Raw genomic sequence first — 17285 nt, forward strand, 5'->3', positions numbered from 1 at the left:
TCTCCCTGCCACCACCTCCTCTGGGCCTTCCGGAGAGGGAGGTGCCGACTCAGCCTCCATTCCCCTCACCCAGCAGGATTCCTGAGCCATGTCACAGTTTCCTCCACGAAAGCTCTCAGTTCAGACCAACCAAGAGACAAAGCGACATCTCATAACTGGGTGGCACCCCAGCCTGACCCTCGGAGCCATCCCACAGGCCTCCTGGGCATCCCTGTGAACCGGGGCTATGCCGAGAGGCTGGGCTGGGAATAGAAATGATTGGTGGCCCCTGCCCTGTCAAGTCCACATGAGTGGCAGCCTCAGGGTCAGGCAGCAGAAGGGAAAGACAAGGGGGTAGATGCACTCGTAGACACAGTACTGGCACAGAAGCACTGGCCACCCAGGTTGGAATAGGCCTGCCTCAAAAGTCACAGAAGCTGAACCAGAATGTCCTCCTTGACTCTTCTGCTCCTCATTTGTCCAGCCCCTGCTCACACCTCTGATGGTGGAGAGTTCACTATCTTTCTAAGATAAAGCTTCCATTCTTGGCCCAGCCTGGCTGCTTCTGAAAGCTGTATGTTGCATTCAGCCATAATCTGCCTCCTGCAGCTTCCTTTAACCAGCCCCAGCTCTTCCTCCAGAGGCCACAGAGATCTTACCTGTTGCTGCAGAACAGTTCATCTGAGACTTGGACATAGTGGCCGTATCCCCGAGTCTGGTCTTGGAGGCAGACATCCTAGGAAGAACTCTAGAATCTCTATACTGAAAGGGCCTTTGCCAATCCACCAGCCTAACAATATTCTAGTTTGTTTGTCTTTGCTCCAGAGCTCTACTCAGAGCTTTCTATGGAAGCCCAAAATACCAAACAAAAGCATCCTTGACTGAGGAAACTAGCGGTCCCTCCTCTTACCCTCTTTACTAATTGTGAACTCTCTAAAGGAATGTGACTGATCCACTCTACCAAGGAGCACTTACTGAGCACCTACTATGTGCCAAGCACTTGTATTAGAGCTGTGTTGTCCAACACAGCAGCCACTAGTCCTATGTAGCTACTGCGCACTTGAAATGTGGCCAGTACAATCGAGAAACTGAATTTTTTATTTGATTTGATTTTAATTTTAATTTTAAAATAGAAGCAGTATAAAATATTTTTCCCACTAAACACAGCTTTATTGTTTTGGTAGGACTACATATAACTTTAACTGTCAAACGTTTAGCATCCAAATTGAGATGTACTACATGTGTAAAATACACACCAGATTTCAAAAACTTGGCAGCAAAAATAAGAGAAAATATAGTATCAAATTTTTTATATTGATGACATGTTGAAATGATATTTGGGGTATACTGGATTAAATAAAATATATTATTAAAATTAATTCCACTTGTTTCTTTTTATTCTTTTTAATGTAGTTACTACATCATTTAAAATTACACATGTGGCTTGCATTCTCCTTCTGTTGGATAGTGCGGAGCTAGTCACTTTCACGTTACATTTTTATCTGAAACACTCAGCAGAGTGAATGTTTCTTGAGTATCTAAGACACATAGCTCAAAACTATCTCCCTAAATGCTTCTAGGCTAAATGTTCCGAGGCCTCTGACCACGTTTAAGCCACCCACCTCTCTCTACCTCTCTCCCTTTCCAACTCCTGCTGTGCTGGTCCTCTCCCTGCACATGCTCACCAGAGTCCCAGACTTGGCACAATCTCTCTTGCTTTTGATTGGAATGCCCTCTCCTCCCTCTACCCAGCTCTCAAATGCCACCTCCTATGAGGAGCCCCCCAGATCCTTTTGGTCAAAACTGGCCTTCCCTGCCTTATTCTTTCCCCCAGTGTCACCTCACCCGCTGCCCTACTCATCAGAGGAATTTGAGCTTGTCAGTCTTGCTCACCAGCTCACCCTCTGTGTTTGGATCCTATCACCCGTTCACCTCTGCTGAGATCTGGGCAGGAAGGTGGCCCCAGGAAATGTCCTCAGGACAAAACTCAAGTCTAAGCTGGGGATGACTGTGAACCAGGCAGCAGAGTAAGCAACTCCACCTTGCAAAGACTCAGTCACCTCATCTGAAAAATGGGCAAGGACCCTCAGCTGTCTTCCTCTTAGCTCACCATTGCCTCTCTTACCCCATGATTCTTCTCTCAGGCTGCTGATGGTACCGCTCTGGAGGCCAGTACCCCACAAATCCATGGTTTGCAGCCTCTGTGGGCCAGCCAGCCAGTGTGCCTGAAATGTCCCTGTTTCCCCAGTGGCTGCTTCTTACGTTCTCTGCTCTCCTCCAACCTCTGGCCTTCAGGTCTCACTTCTCTCTCCGCATCCAACCTGCTAATCATGCCCTTCTGACTGAAACTCTTCCCCACACCGGCCCCAGCTCTGCCCAGCCCCAGGCTGCTCTGGGCATCTCTGAAAAGGCTGAGGGGCAACAGGTAGCTGGCAAATACTAGGGAACTGAGGCCTTAGGTGCACTCCAGCTCCTCCCGACTCCCCAGTCCATATCAGCTGTATGGCTGTGTAGCCTCCATCACTTCCCCTAGTAAAATGGAAGTGACAGTCTCTGCCTCTTTACCTCCCTCTAGAGCCACTGCAGAGATCCAGAAAGATAGAGAGAAAGGATAGGAAAGATCAGAAGCGGGCACTTATGCAATACCCCGACAGACACTTCCCTACTGTGAGCCTGGCCATTGCTGCCCACCCCGGGATCAAACGTACACACTCTCAGTGGTGTGGGGCAGGAGTGAGGGGGAGGCTCTGGTTGCTTGGGTTTGTCCCCCACTCCTTCCACTCCTATAAGCTTCCAGGACCATCAAGTCATTCTCCCTTCTACCACAGACCACCGCCGACTGGACTATCCCCAAGTCTTCGTGAGGATCAGGACTCGACCATATATATCAGAACTGGAAAGATTTCAAAGATCACCCAGGCTGGGAACAGTGGCTCATGCCTGTAATCCCAACACTTTGGGAGGCCTAGGCAGGCAGATCACTTGCGGTCAGGAGTTCAAGACCAGCCCGGGCAACATAGCAAAACCCCGTGTCTATTTATTAAGAAAAAATTTCAATTAAAAAATAAAAAAGATCATCCAATACCACATCTGATTCTTGATACTCTGTATGGCAGCCTGACAAGTGGCCACTTAGTCTCTGCTTACATATCCCCAGAGATAGGGCACTCATTACCTCCCGAGGCATCTCCTTTTATCCCTAGGCCACTCTCATATGTGCAACTTGGTTCTTTTTAAACTGAGGTGAAATCACCTCTGCATCCTGGATGAAGAGGGATCTGATACAGCATCTGGGAACACCTTGAGGCTCTGGGAACAGCATCTGGGAACACCTTGGCACAAAGAAAAGCAGAATAAGCGAGACTGGATTGCTGCCTTCAAGTATCTGGAGGCATGGAAGGAGGAAGGAATGAGATCTCATTGCATGGCCTTAAAGTTAAAGTGTGTGGCCGATGCAGAGGTGATTTCACCTCAGTTTAAAAAGAACCAAGTTGCACATATGAGAGTGCCAAAATATCCCTAGAGCCTCAAGGTGTCCCAGATGCTGTATCAGATCCCTCTTCCCAGGACACAATCCCATTTGTCTCTGTCCCTCTTAAAGGTCAATACCCCCAAATGGGCCGCAGTCCTCTGGGAGTGATCTGAGTAGTACAGAGTAGTCAAGACCAACACCACCCACATTCTGAAGATGCTATACCTTGTAAAGGAGCTTGAGGGGCAAAACCATGACTGCTGGTCAGACTGCAAGCCAATATAGCACTCCGAAAACAAAGTAAAATAATGCCTCCAGGCCAGAACCTGTCTGTTTGGTGATAAACATCAAACTATATTTTTTCTTTCCCCAGAAATCTCCGCCTGGATCCCTCAGCCTCCGGGGAAGTCTCACACAATCTGTCCCTCCACCGTGAACAAATATATCCAGGCTCCAGCTTAGGCACATCTGCTGTGAGTCCAGGTGACAATGGGAGAAAAGATGACACTATCAACCTCATAAACCAACAGAGATGGCAGGCCCACTGCCTCCTGCAGCAACACAGCACCGCAGCCTACTGAGTTAAAGACTTCTGACATCTGCTCAGGAGCGGCAGGAGCAGAGGAGAGAGGCCAGGCAGGTTCCAAAAGCTGTGAATCATCCCCACACACCCCCACGGTTCCAAACCCAGGCGACCGGCTCTGCTTCTGTACTGCTGGCAACACGCAGGCCACAGGCCAATCCACGGCTGGGCCGACTCAATTTTCTAGTTACAGATCTTAAGTACTTAGGCATGTGCTCACGAGAACACACATCCCTTACACGGAGCTGAGAAAGGGAATTGTGCCGAGGAACAGAATAATTGAATCAAGATTTCTGTCACGCTGCTCTCCGGCCCTAGACCACAGCCCTGGTTGTTTTTTTTTTTTTTTTTCCTTTTCCTGACTAAGGTTTTACAGACTCCCAGGGGGTCTTTTCTTCTCTCAAACCCATTAATGTCAGCCAGTACTGGCAGCCCATTCAAGGCTTGAAAGGCGCCCCGGTTAAGGTGTCCTGCGTCCAGGACGGAGGTGGCTGGCTCTGGGGACCCAGGCACCACACGGCCCAGCCCGTGGAGGGCCTGAGAAAAACCAACCGGGAAGATTGTCATCTTTGTAATCCCTCCCAACACCCCCGCACTCCTTCCTTCCAGACCCAAGGGCAAGGATGAGATGATTATTAATTTCCTCAGCACCGCCCGCAACACCATCACCAGGGCTGAAGGCCTTCTCTGCTGAGACGTGTGCAGGGCCTTTCAGAGAACCCACCTCTCCGCCCACCCAACGTGTGCTCCTCTCACGGCTTTGCCCAGCCCCCCCTCTCCGGTCCAAAGCTTCTCCACAAAGTGGACTTGGGTGTGGAGCCCAGCACACCCTGCCCTCGGGCGGCATATCTGCACGCACACAGGGTCTTCTTAAAGGCCAAAGCTCAGGCCACAAGGGCTCTGCCAGGCCCGCTGCTTCTGTCCAAGGGGTGACCACCGGGAAGGCCAGCAAGAATGCCACAGTCACCCTGCTGCCTGTCTGCCCTTGCGGAGGGCTCAGCCCTTTCCCGTGTTCATGAAAAGGACAGAGTGCGGGCAGAGGGACTCGCTCTTCTGCAGGTAAAGGGGGTGCTCGCGGGCACCTCTGCTGCCACCTGCGACCGAGCGCCCGAAACGGACCCCATGAGGCGCATCCCCGACGGGGCTGCGCGGGCCTCTCTTACCTTCGTCTCTCTTGCGCTTGTTGGTGTCGGCGCTGGGGGACGTGATGCCCAGGATGCCGCTGATGGAGTACGAAGAGCCGGCGGAATCCGTGCTCACCGAGGACACCTGCGTCACGGAGCCCGTGGACACTGCGCGGAGAAAGACGGGCTGTAAGGGTCGCAGAGGGCTGAGGGCCACGGGCAGGCTGTCACCGCACGCGGGGCTGGGGGCGGCTGGGAGGGAGCGAGTGCAGAGGGGCAGGAGGCTCTGAGGACCCTCGCCCTGCGGAGGCGGCCACACCGGGGCCACCAGCGCGGGCCTCAGATGGGCCATGTGCTCCAGCTCTCTGCGCTGGGGGGAGGAAGGAGAGGGGTGGGCACTGAGGAGGACTGACCCCTGCAGAAAGGAACAGGGGGACACGGGGACAGGAAGGGCACTCGCTCAAATTCCAGCCTTTCCATGGATACAGAAAGCAGGGGATGGAGAGGAGAAAGAAGGGAGCCGGGGCCCACCAACAGCCAGTGCTAAAACAAAACAAAACAAAACAAAAACAAAAAACCTGGAATACTCATTAGGCATTTCCCCACCTGCCTGCACACCCAACCTTGTGTGCAAACACAACTACCTGAGCGCAAACTCACGCGCTCAGCTAACAAACTCCAAACCACAGAGTGCCCCTTCTTTTTACAGTTTTCTCCCTGCCTTTTCTCCTTCCAGTTTCCCTGGATTTGACTTTTAATATTAATTATGACAATAAGGATAACAAACATTTTCTGAGAACTTACTCTGTGCCAGGCATTGAGGCATTATCTCATTTAATTCTGAGAAAAATAATAGAAGCTAGGAAATGTGATAATCCTATTGGAAAGGTAAAACTCAGAGAAGACAAGTGGCCCACCCAGGATCACACAGTAATAAGAGGCAGAGTACCTGGTGCCAGGGCTCACGCCTGTAATCCCAGCACTTTGGAAGGCAGACGTGGGAGGATCACTTGAGCTCAGGAGTTCAAGACCAGCCTGGCCAACATAGCAAGACCCACCAAAAAACTTTTTTAAAAATTAGCCAGGTGTGGTGGCACAAGCCTATAGTCCCAGCAACTCAGGAGGCTGAGGCAGGAGGATCACTTGAGCCCAGGAAGTCAAGGTTGTAGTGAGCTATGATTGTGCCACTGTACTCCAGCCAGGGCAGCAGAGCAAGACCCTGTCTCAAAAGTAAAAATAAAAAATAAAAGACACAGAGTGGCGATTTGAACCCAGAGACTAAAGCCTTAATCCCTATAACTAATCTGCTTCTCACTAATAAATAATGAAGAGCAATAATATACTTCACATGAATGCAGTACTTTTCATTTGATGATTGCAACAGCCCAGAGTGCTATTATTTATCCCCATTTATCAAATGAGGAAACTGAGGCTCCACAGGGAAAGTGATTCAGTCATCTAGCTAATAAACAGCGACATCAGAACTTAGCCTTGGGTTTACTTACTTAAAGTCTACATTTAGTAACTTACTGTGTGTAAGTCACGGTGACTTACTGTGACTGAGGCTAGGTCTCAAAGTTCCTAAAAATAAGAATTGGATGGGAGGCAGGGGGCAACTTTTGTGCAAGTTTCACATTAACTTCTGGCCCCAGAATCCTAGGGAGAGATCAGTCCATCAGCAGGGGCCTCTCTAGCTATACAGCTGAATTGCCATTTCTGGGCTGTGGGAATTCTTTCTTGGTTCATTAAAACCTACAGACCAATCTCAGACACACTTCCTTGGGCTATAACCAGCTGGAGGCAGGTGGAGCCACCTTTGACTCTTAAGAGTAGGAAATCACTAGAAATGGCGGTGACTGCCTGAGAAGCCCTTCATGGCTTCCCTTTGGAGCAGATCCAGCTCCTGGCTCCTACAAACCTAGAGGGAGCCATGCCTTTCTTCTTACATTTCAGTTTGATCTTACATCTTCCTTAAGAGACACAGAAGCAGAAATTGTTAACTTCTCTTTTTCTTCACCAGAAGAAGCTCCTTAAAATAGATTTATGCAAATCCCACAACCTTTTCTGTATTAACATGTAAAAAACAGAGGAAGAAAGAAGATCCCAAGTCACTTGGTACTTTAAACAACAACCACCATGTATAACCAAGGCTCATCATGTTGCTGGCAGAGCCCATGACATTCATTTTGGTGTTTTGTGATTGCTCTAGGCTCAAAAGACCCAGATTCCACTTCTGGCTCCACCACTTACCGGCAACATGACCTAGGGCTAGTTATTTCATCTCTCTAAGTTTCAGTTTCATCACTTCTCGGTAAGTTTGTGAACTCTAAGGGGCTATATGTATGCGAGATATAGTTTAATTTAAAAATTTCTGGAACAGAACAAAACATGCTGCTGACCTACAGTAGAATTATTCCTCTAAACCAAATGAGAGAATATTAGCAGTTACACCTATCTGATTTTCAGTGCTATGTGACCTGAAATCGTTGGTCAGCTACAAGTGAAATCTCAGCCACAAATATTCTCCCAGAAAGCCTTCCTTCACCCTCTTCACCCTAGCCCAACAGAGCTGGTGCTTCCTTCCCTTCTGCCCCCACGGCACCCATCCCTTCTTCTTGAGCTTCATCTCTGTTTTGCAAACTTCTCTTCATTATATTCCCCCTTTATCTTGAGAATGGGGATCGTGTCTTCCCTTTCTTATAGGCTTGGCCTCTGATGCCAAGGTCTGCACCGCAGGGACTTAGCAGACACTTTCTGAAGGGATTACTAAATGAGGAATTATTTCATGGCAGAGAGGAAATCTGTCTTACCTTTATCCAAAGAGCCAACCGTGGAGGATCAGAGGCCTCAGCGAGCACCTGGTTAGCGCCCCTCCATCAACAAATGAGGAAACTGAGGCTCAGGGAGGTGAGAGGACTTTTACATTTTACTGGGTGAGTTAATGACAGAGTTGGAACCAGAGGCCAGGCCTCTGCCCGTTCCCCATCACCGTGTGAGTTCAAGTCTTCAGTTAAAGAAGGAGTAACAAAAGTGTGAAAATGTTATACAATCTGAGGTGTGATTCTACAGGATTGACTGTGGCAACCAGAAGTGTCAGAGACTTGCTGAATCGTTGCCCACTTTCTTATATAGTACAATAACTTTTCCCCCAGCTAACCAGTGGTGTATCTTGTATCCCAAGTGGAGAAATAATACACCTTAAATAGACACGTGTCATTTCACAATCTTTGAAGGGAAGACAAAGGACATTTCTGAACTCTTGAGCACTAAGAAGTATGACTCCTCTGTTGGGTCACGGCCACTCCCAGACGTCACCTGTGAGCGCCGGAAACCCCACTGGCAGCCCTTGACAGTTCACAGAGTTCATGAGATCGAAGCAAGAGAGAGAGAAAGTAAGTTTGGGAACTTTTGCCACATCTTCACTCAAGACTGCAAGTGCACAAAGAATTGTAGAAGGGCTGGTTGATAGAAGAAAAAAACACATTCAAAACTACTTACTGACTAATGATGCAGAAAATGTTATGAATAAGTATCCCTTTCTTGATTTATTACTTTAATTATCTGACATTCTATAGACCCCCATTAGTGGATTTTTTTTTTTTGGCTTAGATTTCAATTTTTCTGTCTCATGGTGAAAGCTATTTATCATAATAATCAGTAAAATTCAAAACCTTTTAGCAGTATTTATAAAATTCATTTACCAGGTTCAGCCCTTGGAGAATGACAAAGAAGGCGCATTAGTACGTGTGCTGAAGTGTTTTATGCAGAATTATCTGTCCATAAGAATGATTAAAAGTTCTTTAGAATATTTGGAGCCCATTAGATTTTTAAATTTTTTTTAAAAGTTCCTCTTACCTATGCTGTGACTGGAAGCTGGGACTGGTTGATTGGGTGGCTGCTGTACTTTTGTCCGGATGATCCTGTGGGCAGTTGGAAAAAAAAATGGCTATTTACCGTCAGGAAGGAGAAGAGACCTCAACCAGCTATGCACAGACAACCAGAAAACTCATACCCAAACTGGGCCATGGATCGAGCTGAGGCAGAGGGGCAGAGGTGGAGGGAGATTATAAACCCAGGCTTGGAATCTGGAGGGTGGAAGGTTTATGGACTAGTCCCAACTTTGCTTCTGTTTTCCTGGGTGTCTTTGTATAATTTGCACCCCATCTCTGGGCTTCAAGTGCCTCTTCTGAAGAAAGAGGACGATGTGTTAACATTACAAGTAAGCATCCCTATCTCGAGTATAGCTCTAGCTCCATAAGAGACTCATTGACTTTAAGGAGTCCTTCCCTACCCTAGACCTCAGCCTCCCATCTGTGGAATGAAGGAACTGAACTAGGTAACCTCCCTGTCCTCTGGCAGTGCTCGTGTGCTGGTTTCTCTGCCCTAGAGAACACATAAGGAGGGATAACACCCCTTCCCCTAGGAAGTTGCCAAGGGAGGGATGTATGTGTTGTTCTGATACTAGAGAGGATCAAAGTGCTGCCAGGAGACATCTGATTTGGCTTTCTTAAGAGGAAGCCTACCTTGCCCCAGACCTCATGGAAAGGATCCACAGGGCTGGAGCCAGTGATATCCTGGCCTGTCTTTTCAGAGACCTTGCTCACATTCTAATAGAAACTCCACTGTGATCTTGACCAAGTCCATTCCATTGTGGACCTCGATACAATGACGGAGTTGGAACAGACCACTCTACTTATTTTAAGTAATCAAATCATTTTTGGAAAAGAAAAAAGATCTTATGGAAAAGCCCTGTACATAAAAGAGATAATAGCAGTACTGCCTTCCCTTGGCCACCTGACCGCTCTAACATTCTTCTGCAGAACCTTAGGCTCTGGGGAGTCTGTAGACTTCCAGCAAGGACAATGCATGTGCAAGACCGCAAGCCCGGAGCATCTGAGAGCAGCAGAACAGGGCCACGTCAAAAGCTCCTTGGGATCTACCAGAAAGCTCCTTCCTTGGCATTTGGGAGAAGAGTGGGTCATAATAAAATGTCCAGTTTCTTTGGGAAAGTTCTATTCCAGTCTCAAACTATTACCTTTTGAAAGGACATTTATTAGAGTTCTTCCTCATTATAAAAGTAATATGTGTTCATTGTAGACTCTTTGGACAGCATGGGAAAGTATAAAGAAGACATCTAAAAAACATATTTTGGTGTATTTCCTTTATACCAACATTCCTGGGCATATTTAGAAATATCCATTTTTCTTTTAACAAAATCAGGATTTGCCATGTATACAGTTTTTTGTTGTTGTTGTTTGTTTTGAGACAGAGTCGTGCTCTGTTGCCCAGGCTGGAGTGCAGTGGTGCGATCTCAGTTCACTGCAACCTCCACCTCCTGGGTTTGAGTGATTCCCCTGCCTCAGCCTCCCAAGTAGCTGAGATTACAGGCACACGCCACCATGCCCAGCTATTTTTTTTTTTTTTTTGAGACAGAGTCTCTCTCTGTTGCCCAGGCTGGAGTGCAGTGGCATAATCTTGGCTCACTGCAACCTCCACCTCTTGGGTTCAAGTGATTCTCCTGCTTCAGCCTCCAGAGTAGCTGGAACTACAAGCGCATGCCACCACCTAATTTTTGTATTTTTAGTATTTTTAGTAGAGAAGGGGTTTCACCATGTTAGCCAGGCTGGTCTCGAACTCCTGACCTCAAATCGTCCGCCCACCTTAGCTTCCCAAAGTGCTGGGATAGCAAGCGTGAGCCACCGCGCCCAGCCTCCATGTATACAGTTTTGCATCTTGCGCTTTTCATGCAACATTCTCTCAGAAGCTTTTTCACATTCCAGACCATTAATATCTGAAAGTTTATTCTGAGGATGCACTGGGTCTCCAGCTTGTACAAATGAAGAAGAAGGACAGAAGTAACAGGTGGGTGCCTCCCCTTAAACTCAATGGGCAGTAGCTTCTGCCCTCTCTGATCTTACAGCTTGGTTCTGGGCACCAAGGGCACTCCGTGTCCTCAGCTGATAGCCTGGGAATGGACTTTTCTGTTCACCCTATAGTCTCACCACACACACAGGTCATCTGGAGCCTGGCTACTTGAGCTTAGCAAGGAGCCTCTTGCCCTTTTCTAATCAGTCAGCTTAAATGTTCCCTCAAATACATTCAGATTGTTGGTTTGTTTTCCCTAATATTCAAACCACTTATTTTAACTAAGCAAACTAGAAGCATATTGGACAAAGTTCTGGGAGTGAGGTTGTCTTTTCAGTCACCTGGAAGTAAGCTGGCATCTGATCTAATGTTTACATTTTTGTGTATATCACTGTCTGTGTGTGTGTGTCTACAGAGATATTGCTGGATATGTCAATATATGGATATACCAGACATAAATATAGTTACATATAAATATATGGCAAAAAAAAGCCACTGTAATTCAGCTTAAAATCCTTACTTTTCAAATCATTGCCTGGCTACTAAATTTGTATGTAAACAAAGCAAAGAAAATTATGTTTTCCTCATTTTCTTTTAAAATGTTATAAATATGACTGGAAAGCATTATTAATTGCTATAGGTCATTAAGAGGCAGCAGTAGCATAGTGTACAGGCTCTGGAACTAGAGACCACTAGAGTTTGAATTCCAGTCCTCTGGCAATTGACCGGCTACGTGATCTTAGGTAAATTACTCAACCTCTCTGTACCTCAGTCTCTTCATCTGCAAATGGCACTAAGAATCATTCCTATCTCATAGGGTTACTATTAGGATTAAATCAATTAATTACTTAAAACAGTGGCTGCTACATACTAGGTGCTCCAGAAATGTAAGATGTTACTTTCAGTGGCGTCTTTGTAAAGATTAATGACTAGCTGCAGTCCTAAAATGTTCATATTTTTCACATTTGCTTTAAAAAGCACAAGGTGAGGGCGGTGGGGGAGTGAAGATGCTCAATGGGTACAAAAAAATAGAAAGAATGAATAAGACCTAGTATTTGATAGCACAAGAGGAGACTATAGTTAGTAATAATTTAACTGTACATTTAAAAATAAAAGAGTGTAATTGGGTTGTTTGTAACACAAAGAATAAATGTTTGAAGCGAGGCATACCCCATTTTTCATGGTGGGATTATTACTCATTGCATACCTGTACCAAAATATCTCATGTACCCATAAATATATGTATATATATACCTACTATGCACCCATAAAAATTAATAATAATAATAATAAAGCACAAGTGGTCCCCTTGGAAGCTGGGGAGGGGAAGGTAACCATTCTCACACTCTGTTTTAAGGCTGCAGCCGGGCTGTTCTTTATAAAGGGGGATCTCAGAGTTACAGGGAAGCTTCTGAAGCCGCCCCCAGGGGTGAGAGATTTTGCTCATCTGCCTTTAGCAGTCACCGAGTAAAAACAAAGAGCATCAGCTTCCACCGAGAAGAAACTGTAGTGGGAAGAACAAGACCGTAATTGAATCATAGCAACTCTAAACAAATTTAAAATTTTTAAAATGACAGGCTGTTAAGACTCATCCAATGAGAGCACACTCAGGACCTTTCCTAAGCCAGAGACGGTTGGGCTGAGTTGGCGGTCACACCAAACTGCACATCCTTTACCTGCTGAGCGTGAGCAGGATCCCGGCTGCCGTACTGCAGAGCACACTAGACTGTCCAAGAGAGAAGGGAGCTCAGCATCAAACTCTTCCTATGGATGAGGAAACTAAGGCCCAAGATGCTCAAATGACTTGCCCAGAGTTGCACAGCAGCGAGTCAGCCCAGACTCCCAGATCCCATGCCCCAGCATTTTACTTTAAGCCACATTCAAAGGAAGCTCGGTCCCTCTGCTAAATACTTCCTATGTGAGGCATAAAGGTTATTTGGATTTCAAACCCACTTAGAATTTGAGGTTTAAAACTCTGAGGGACTTTGTGGCATTTAAGGATCCCATGGAAACATCACTCTTCCTTCTTTGAAAGGCTAGGCTTCTCACCATCATCCCACGCCCCCCGCCCCACCGCCAGTCCTCACAAAATTACAGTGAAAGAGAAAATCATGGTGCCTTGAAAAAGGAAACATGAAAATAAGGCTGAAGAAACACCCACATCTATGGCACTGATCAAATTGCCATCAATGCAGTAAGAAGTTGAGAATCCAAAACCCAGGGGTCCAACTGTTCCAAGCTGTGAGGGGCCCCACAGGTGGCACCCAGGCCTGTGACTGTTGTGGAGAAGAAAGAGGACACAGATAGAAGTCAATGTGAGTGGATCGCTTGAGTCCAGGAGTTCGAGACCACCCTGGGCAACAAGATGAAACCCCATCTCTACAAAAAATGCAAAAAATTAGCCAGGCATGGTGGTGGCACCTGTAGTCCTAGCTACATGGGAAGCTGAGGTGGGAAGATCACCCAAGCCTGGGAGATCAAGTCTGCAGTGAGCCATGATTGCGCCTGTGCACTCCAGCCTGGGCAACAGAGTGAGACCCTGTCTCAAAAAAACAAAGAAAGAAAGAAAGAGGAAATGGATAAACAATCTCAGAAGGCCTGCCACCAAAATTAGAATTAAGAGCAGAACTAACAAAACATCTTCCCCAGGGCCACCTCCAGCCTGGGACAAGTTTTGCTTACAGTATATTTGTTTTTATTTGAATTAGTTGCTAATATTTTTAAGTTGGGAGATTTTTCATAAATATCTGATTTCTAGCTTCTCTTGAAAAATCAGAACACCCAATAATACTGGCCCCACGTTCTCACATGACCCAACCAGTTGAAAGGCTAAACAGAGCTGCTCCTCTAAACTGGGAGTGCCACTTGTAGTCCCCACCCCTTGGCCACGGTGCTGGAATAGAAGAAAGAAGACCCCATTCCACCCACCATTTGGGTCAGCTTTGGGATGGCCACCTCCAGTGGACACTCAGGCTGGATTCCAGCGATCCCTGCAGGTTGTGCAGCCTCCCAGCACATGTTTGTCCATAAGAAGTCAAATGAACAAGGTGATCTATGTCCCAGGAAATCCCCCACCAGCCTAACAGAACTAGTTCAGTGATGCTCAACCTCTTGTCAGTCATGGTTTAGGTTGGTGCCCTGGAAGATAACAGGAAGGCACATACTCTTAGGGGTGAACCATGGAGACGCCCCTGTGGCTATGAGAATAGCCACAAATCCAGCCATCACTTCCTCCGCAGCTGTTTGAAATCAGGAAGAGTGAAAAGTTACCTCCGAGGGAGGCAGGGGCTGGGAGAGCTGTGAACCCTCTTACACAGTGTCATTTGCAAGGCAGGCGTTTAGAAGCTGCATTCATCTGAATGCAGTGGGAGCTTTGCCTTCATCTGAAAAATAAAACTGTATGCTGGGATGGCTCTGGCTTTGGGGGGTTGGGGGTGGGGAAGGCAGCCACATGAGATTGTCCTACACTTAGTGAGCTGTCACTGAAGACAGCAGGAAGGAGCCAGAGAATACTCCCAAAAAGAAGCCCCCAGCGAGGAGCACTGGAGAGGGCTAAGGATGAGAGAGGGCAGGCAGCCAGGCGGCAGAACGGGTAGCCTGCGAGGCTCTGAAATGGAGAAGAAAATACTTGTCCTCCCCCTTGTCTCTCGTCTCACAGATCCTCAGTTCTGTCACTCGCAGAGTCCTACAGGACGGTGGTGGAAAGAAACTAGCCCTCCTCTTATCATCGGGAAACCTGGGTTCTACCCCCATGTCTATCTCCAAGTCACTGTTCTCTGCACTCTCCACCTTGGCCTCTGTTGCTACACCTGCCACAGGATAGAGTCAAGCCTTAAGGACTATAGGAGACCACAGACGTGAAAGCACCTTAGCGGCACAGACTGCCTGGCCATGGCTTTGAACAGCACACCCAGGACGCCCCTGAGGCTAGCCATGGTCCTGCAGCCAGCAGTTAGAACCTCCCCACAGCACAGGTCCAGGCAGAAAGCATCAGTGGGTCAGTGATCTCTCCTGACCACATATCCCATGCCCCTTCGCAGCTCTATTTGTAACCACTGCTCTATTTGCCTCATACATTTCTTTCACATCACTTCATTTTTTACTTAAATAAAGTTATTGTGTAAGGCAATTAGAGTTCCCTACTGTAAGTGGGTAGGTGGGAGTGTTGAGGGGGCGTTCACAAAGTTCACAAACTCACTGGTTTGGCATGTTACTTACATTTTTCTAAAATACATTAAAATAAATGTATTACAAAACAATGTGAATCCTTGCATCTTTGCATTATGGAGGATGTAAACCAATGCTCTGTAAATAAGTTATGCTCATCCTTCAAGGCATTTTTCATTGAAATTAGTTGCCTCCATTAAAAAAATATAGATTAAGCTAGGTGCGGTGGCTCACACCTGTAATTTCAGCACTTTGGGAGGCTGAGATAGGAGGATTGCTTGAGCCCAGGAGTTCGATACCAGCCTGGGCAACATAGGGAGACCCCATCTCTAAAAAAAATAATAATAATTTAAATATAAAGATTTCATATACAGAAATATACATACATACATCTACACAAGCCCCAGCTTCTGCCTTCTCTTGAAGAATGCAAAAAATCTGGCAAACACTGGACCCATGTTCCTGGCAGCATTCGGCTGGAGCTAAGAAGCAGTGCTCCTTTAATAGAACTTGTGCTGTCTAGCTTGCCAGGGACCCAACCTCTCCCCATCGTCTTATGGCTGGCCTGCTTCCCTCATTACCTTATCTGCCTGGCCCCATGTAAGGCATTAGATTTTGTGACCCCCATGGACTACCTAAGGTTATCTTGCAAACCGCCGATTATATGTGTACTCTACGTTGGGAAACCTGTGGGTCCCCAAAGCCTGACCAGGGGTTTGGCTGATGTTCCTCTGCAGAGCAGGCCAGTTGCCTGTCATGTTGTTTTGTGTCATGGAAATCTTGCAAAGAGCCAGAAGTATGGGGCTCATAAAACACACTGGAGCCTCTTATAATCCAGAAAAAAGAACAGGAGTTATCCCCTCTTCCCCAAAACCTATCATCATCATTGTTACCTCCTCAGTAAGTTTGTCCAGGTGCATCAGGCTTCTAAGTGCATGTCAGAACCCCACCCTGGACAAAGAGCCCCTCTAGAACAGACCAAGAAACTGTGTGCCTGATTCTCCTCTATTTCCCCTGCACCGTGCATGATGTCAGGGCCTCTGTAAAGGTTTGCCAAGAGAAGAAAAACAGGCTAACCATTTACAAAATAGCAGGACTCAAAATGTGAACACATGCACTCCCACGGCGATCTGTGCATTTGAGTCATCACAGAAGGATCCACTATCAGGACAAGAGGCTCTCACTCTAGTCTGACCGACCACCTCTTTCTGCTAGGAGTGAGGGTCCTCTATGCCCACACAAGCTCTGCACTGATGATGGTAGGGTGTGATTTGGAGAAATGGAAACTGTCCAGGTTTCCAGGCTGCTGCCTTCTCTTTTCTCTGCAGAGTTTAGAGAACCATCATTTCTGTTCATCTCTGAACTTCATTCCTAACTCTGTGGGTTTAAATGGAGTTGAGATTGCATCATCTACAACAGAAAACTTTCTTCCATACGTTTATTTTTAAAGCTCTGAGAGCACCCTTCCATGTATCTTGGATCAGACTGGAAAGGAAAGGGAGCTGTGTGGCTCCCAGGAAGATCTTGTGCATGACACCCAGGGTGTTTCTCTGGTTCTTTCTCTCCATGTGTAAGATTCCATGTGTGAGTTGGGAAAAGGACAACTCCATTGCTCCAGAGCATCTTAGCATCCTGGACAACACCCCTGGAGTTGAAGACGCACATCAGAACCACTGGGGTTCTGGGCTCTCGGAGAATGGAAGAGCCTTGTCAAGGTCCCACTTCGAGTTTGTGGCAGAGCTGGAACAAGGAGCCAAGTCTCCCAACTCCAAGTCAGAGCTATGTTCCCCTCACTCACTGGCTCAAGTTCCGCCCAAACTGGAGGCAGGATTTTCTTCCTGGGAACCTTTGGGATGGGCCAGTGCCAAGACCTTGAGCCTAGGTTTACAGGGACAGCAACATTTGTGAAGGCCTAGTCAGGACAATTCACTGCGAAGTGTTCCACACATATAGGTGGGTGGTAAAGGGAGGGATAGAAATAACTCTGGGCTCAGAAGAACCTCGAGCAGCCAGAGTGTTGGCATGCTCCCCTCTCCCTGGGCCTAGGACTCCTGCCCACTTTGGAAAGAAGAAGAGAAGGGTAACAGAGACCCAG

General features: G+C 47.1%; 1 protein-coding gene and 1 long non-coding RNA gene across 7 annotated transcripts in view; one reads left to right on the forward strand and one right to left on the reverse strand.

Moving 5' to 3' along the window:
- The window catches only part of LOC105497299 (paired box 5), a 195774-nt gene that overhangs the window by 159330 nt on the left and 19159 nt on the right, over nucleotides 1–17285 (reverse strand). For all 6 annotated transcript variants that reach the window (XR_011612705.1, XM_071078015.1, XM_071078013.1 and 3 more), the window contains exons 4-5: nucleotides 9014–9078; nucleotides 5198–5326 (exon numbers count right to left, since the gene is read on the reverse strand). Coding sequence is in view for 5 of the 6 variants with exons in the window: in XM_071078015.1 (XP_070934116.1) it covers nucleotides 5198–5326; nucleotides 9014–9078 (194 nt within the window). In the remaining variant the exon portion in view is untranslated. The remainder of the gene's footprint in view (nucleotides 1–5197; nucleotides 5327–9013; nucleotides 9079–17285) is intronic.
- On the forward strand, nucleotides 5259–8027 carry LOC139358166 (uncharacterized). Its single transcript, XR_011612706.1, has 3 exons — nucleotides 5259–5347; nucleotides 7368–7469; nucleotides 7951–8027. It is a non-coding gene; the product is annotated as an uncharacterized lncRNA (long non-coding RNA).

Source organism: Macaca nemestrina, chromosome 14 (assembly GCF_043159975.1).
Source record: "Macaca nemestrina isolate mMacNem1 chromosome 14, mMacNem.hap1, whole genome shotgun sequence".
NCBI lineage: Eukaryota > Metazoa > Chordata > Mammalia > Primates > Cercopithecidae > Macaca > Macaca nemestrina.